The sequence below is a fragment of the Limulus polyphemus genome, unplaced genomic scaffold (assembly GCF_000517525.1).
Source record: "Limulus polyphemus unplaced genomic scaffold, Limulus_polyphemus-2.1.2 Scaffold4961, whole genome shotgun sequence".
NCBI classification, from domain to species: Eukaryota; Metazoa; Arthropoda; class Merostomata; order Xiphosura; family Limulidae; genus Limulus; species Limulus polyphemus.
Genome location: NW_013670571.1, coordinates 23233 through 28287, shown reverse-complemented (window position 1 = coordinate 28287; position 5055 = coordinate 23233). Strand labels below are relative to the sequence as shown.

Sequence of the window (5055 nt, the reverse complement as noted above, 5' to 3'; positions counted from 1 at the left end):
AGAATCTGCTAAGGTGTGGTAGCTGTGATGTGTTGACTTTCATGTATGTATAAAGTGCTTATGTGATGCATAGCAGGCAGTAAAACCATGAAGTTAAAGTAATTTTAGCTATGTGTTAGAGTACACAATTTCATGTTGTGCACTATGCCAGTGTACAAGAATCTGCTAAGGTGTGGTAGCTGTGATGTGTTGACTTTCATGTATGTATAAAGTGCTTATGTGATGCAAGCCAGGCAGTAAAACCATGAAGTTAAAGTAATTTTAGCTATGTGTTAGAGTACACAATTTCATGTTGTGCACTATGCCAGTGTACAAGAATCTGCTAAGGTGTGGTAGCTGTGATGTGTTGGCATTCATGTATGTATAAAGTGCTTATGTGATGCATAGCAGGCAGTAAAACCATGAAGTTAAAGTAAAATTGATATGAATAGGTTAACAGTTGAAACTGTAATCAAATGAAGTTCTGGCAACAAATGATGCATTCAAAGAAGAATTTAAAAAGATAATTTTAAATTTATTATTTCACTTTATATTTTTGAAATAGCTACAGTTAGTGTTAGGGTTACAGAAATAATGGAGAAAATATATAGTTTTATTTTAAAGAAATGTTTCATGTTTGTCTAGGATGTTATAGAGTAATATGTGAAAAATTAACTTAAAAAGAAGTATTTTTATTCTTAGCATGAAAATCACCCTTCACTCAGAGTGATGTAGTAACGACTTCATAAATTCAGATAGATATTTCGTAAAAATAATGCTTTATTATAATGTCTGATTTTTTTTTGTTTACGACACACTTGTAATATTATTTAAAATCTTGCCAAGTTTCATGAATATACTTAGTACATTCAGAGTTATAGTCTGTATAGTTTCTTTGTTGGATCGTGGTGTTACAAAGGTGGTCAAGTTGAATCAGCCCATGTGCATAGGGTTAAGGGTGCATATGAGAAAGTGAAAAGTCATTGGTTTATAGTTTCATGAATTAATTTTAATATTCTTACTTAGCACACAGTGCTGATTTTTTTTTCTTACTCTGATCAAAGTTTATTTAGTTAGTGTTTTGTTTTCTTTTATTATTAATTAGAATTTTTTTATTTTTTTTATTTAAGGACTGGGAAGGAGAAAGAGATTAGTAGCACCCAACTGTCACCTGTGAAGAAACGTGTCAAGGAAGGAACTCCTCCTAAATGGGATTCGTTACCCCAGAGTCACAAAGGCTCTAGCACTTACCATTCAAACAAAGTGGTTACTAGTAGTGGCAGTAATGTACGACGCTCGAGCCCACATCTTGGGGGAGTGCAATGGTCTAATGAAGTGAAGTCGGGAAAAAATGCGTAAGTTGACAACTTCCAAGTGTATATTGTTGAAAAAATCAACAGTTTGTTTATTTTTTTAAATAGGGACTGTACATAAAATCTTTGGATTTATGTTCACTGTTTTACAGTAACTGTACAAAAATAGAGTTTGTTTACTGTGTTTAAGAGTGGCTGTACAAAAAATCAAGTGTGCATTTACTGTATTTAACTGTATCTGATCTGGCAGGGTGATATTGTGTCACTCCAGTTTGTTTTCTTTTCACACTTAAAGTTCTTAACCTAACTGCTTGGAATTTGGTATGCACTTTCTACATAATATGTAGTTTTTTGATTATAAAAATTGGTTTAGTATTTGTATCATATTTTAGGTTGTGAATTTTCAGAGATTTGTTGTTAAAACCTTGAAAAATATTTCTATCTTTTTGGTCTAATAATTTTTAATGTATGCCTAAAAGCATACAAATACACCAAATAGTTATTCTCCTTGTAAAGCTATGTCTGTGATATTTTAATAATGACATACTTTCTTGTATGTTCATACAAAGAAATAAACTATTAAGAAATGTGAAAGAAATAAATAAAATAGGATTTTCTTAAATATTATTGATCAAAAAGCTCCATTATATATATATATATTCAGTTAGGGCTAACCTAGGTTAAAGATAAATAAACAATATAAAACTAGTGAAAATAAAACAACTTAGGTGACTTTGCTATCATCTCAATAACCATTTTCAACAACCAGATATTGAGAGGCTTTAATAATGCAACAAGTGAGTTGGACTAATAAACTTTAACCTCTAACAAGATAGAAACAATGTCTAAACATGATTGGATAGAAAAGTTTCTTGTCTCTCTACTTCATGGTAAAGTAATTAACTATTGGGCAATGAGTAATGCATGAATCTGAAAAACGTTCTTATAGAGGATTCTAGTGTGAAGTTTACAAAACATGAGATTTTTTTTAAAGTTTTATTTCATGCATTCATTCATGATAACTTTTTTGTGTTCTATTATGTATTCTTTAAACTGCTACTTATAAAATAATTACATAAGGTAAAGTTATTTAGGGTTAATGACTACACTACGCTAGGCATTCTGCAACAGAAAAGTATTGAGATGACAGTCAAGCTTTTTCTTGTATGTGTTAGTAAATTTATTACACAAACAAGTACAAGAGTTCCTTACTTAATGAAAATAAACTATAATTATTAGAAAGAAACTGAGCTTTACCAAAAATATATTTAGAAAAAATATTGCTATATCAGCATAGGCTTAGCATACAAGCTATGTTTCTACCAGTCAACATTTTACTGTTCAATGGTGTTTTATGGATAAAACAAGTAATATATTTTTAAAACCTTATTTTTGCTTTAAAAAAACACTACGTTTAACTAGGGTTACCTAACATCATCAAATGAATATAATTAAATCTTTTATACAATTTTCACAGTTACTTAACCGCTTCACGGCATCCGTTTACTGCACACGGGCACACAATTTCATCTGCTTACATTTTGTAATAACTTAGCAATATTATGTGTAATTCGCAAAGAAAAATTTGTGCAGTTCCAGTAGGTATCACCTATGAACAAAGGCCTTATACATTTTTTCAGAATTTTTCTGCTCTTCCAATGGTATAGGTTTATATTTATCCAGATCCTGGTACTCCTTAGAAATGGACTTAGCCAAGGTTTTGTTTTGTTGCAACTATGATGTGAATGAAACATCAATGTTTAGGTTTTACTGGCACAAAAAAAAGTCATCAAATGATAAATTTTGTTGCAAACAAAAGTAAAAAAATCATAAAATGCAATTCTGACAAAGCCCAGAGTAGATCCTGTTTAACAGTAGAGAACTGGGTAATAGGGATAATACTTAAGTTCTAATTCTGTATCAGAAGCAGAATTTTTGTTAATCATTTAAACGAATCACTTGGTGAAAAGTCTGCTGATTGATTTACTCTATTTCTAGATTTTCTTAGATAAGTTTGTAAACAGTACATTTTCATTTGCTTTTTGTCAAATTGGAAAAGCTAGATATTTTATAGATTGGTTTATGAATTTTTGGTAAATCTTAAAAAAAATTAGTTTTAATTTGAAGATATATTTTTCAGTTCATCAGTCACTTCTGTCTGTAGGAACAAGAAAGTAATGTACTCTCCAGAACATCAACAGACCATTGTGATCAGAGATACGCCAAGTCCTGCAGACAGTGTGGTGATACTGAGCTCGGATTCCGAGGATGAAAATGAGAGTCCCACTTGGTGAGAAGAAATAATTTATTTGTTCTATGTAGAACTGTCCTGAAGAAAAATAATTATTCACTTTCTTTGACAAGAGTCTTAGTAAAACATCAGCACAAAGGCCAAACTGACATAAGAAGTACTGTATGTAGTTTACTAATGATACTAACATTTAAAAAGGAAGATTTTATTTTGAAATTTTTATTAAACATTTCCAATTGTATATGTCAATAAAAATTGAAAATGTGATAAATATTTATCAACTTTTTTTTTACATCATAGTAGTAGTAGTGGTAGTAGTATAATTTCAAATTGACTATAACATCCAATCCTCATTTGAAATTTCTTGTTACATGTTAAAAAAAAACAACGTTACTGTATTTTCTGAAATAATGAACTGTTTTCAGCTGTACAAACAAAGACTTGGTTCAAGATAGAGGCCCTCTAGTGAATGTCAAGAATCTTGTTCACAAAACATCAACTTTAGGTCCCTCATCAGTTGCTGCCACAACTTGTGCCAGTGTTCTTCCATTAACACCAGAGTCTGAAGCTGGAATCTACAGCTTGCAGTCCACACCAAGACAAGGTAGGTACTAAAACTGGAATAAATAATTAAAACTATTACAAGTCTGATGAATTTTGAGTTTGTATAGTCTGTAAAACTAGTTTACTTGAAACCTGGTTTTCATATCAATGTTAATGTTTATCAATAAACATTTTCCCCCTTCAGGAACTTGGACAAACAAGGTAAATTGTTTTAAACTTAAACTTAGAGTATTTTATAAAATGAGCCAAGTGTCATATTCAATAATACTTTACAACTTATTTCACAGTACGGTGGTAATGTATATCATTATAGCAATGTCTAATACACTATATCACTAGCAAGAAGAACTTTATTTTTATTTGTGGTAATGTGTATCATTATAGCACTGTCTAATACACTATATCACTAGCACGAAGAACTTTATTTTTATTTGTGGTATTTTGTGGTAATGTATATCATTATAGCAATGTCTAATACAATACATCACTAGCAAGAACTTTATTTTTATTTGTGGTAATGTATATCATTATAGCAATGTCTAATACAATACATCACTAGCAAGAACTTTATTTTTATTTGTGGTAATGTATATCATTATAGCAATGTCTAATACACTATATCACTAGCAAGAAGAACTCTATTTTTATTTGTGGTAATGTATATCATTATAGCACTGTCTAATACACTATATCACTAGCACGAAGAACTTTATTTTTATTTGTGGTATTTTGTGGTAATGTATATCATTATAGCAATGTCTAATACACTATATCACTAGCAAGAAGAACTTTATTTTTATTTGTGGTAATGTGTATCATTATAGCACTGTCTAATACAATACATCACTAGCAAGAAGAACTTTATTTTTATTTGTGGTAATGTGTGTATCATTATAGCACTGTCTAATACAATACATCACTAGCAAGAAGAACTTTATTTTTATTTGT

General features: G+C 30.1%; 1 protein-coding gene across 1 annotated transcript in view; it reads left to right on the top strand.

The window, feature by feature from the left end:
* Positions 1–5055, top strand: part of LOC106471917 (homeodomain-interacting protein kinase 2-like) — a gene marked incomplete at its 5' end in the record, with an annotated part of 39922 nt that overhangs the window by 30676 nt on the left and 4191 nt on the right. Inside the window, 3 exons of the mRNA XM_013932542.2 lie at positions 1110–1334; positions 3433–3582; positions 3969–4147. Coding sequence (XP_013787996.1) covers positions 1110–1334; positions 3433–3582; positions 3969–4147 — 554 coding nt within the window. The remainder of the gene's footprint in view (positions 1–1109; positions 1335–3432; positions 3583–3968; positions 4148–5055) is intronic.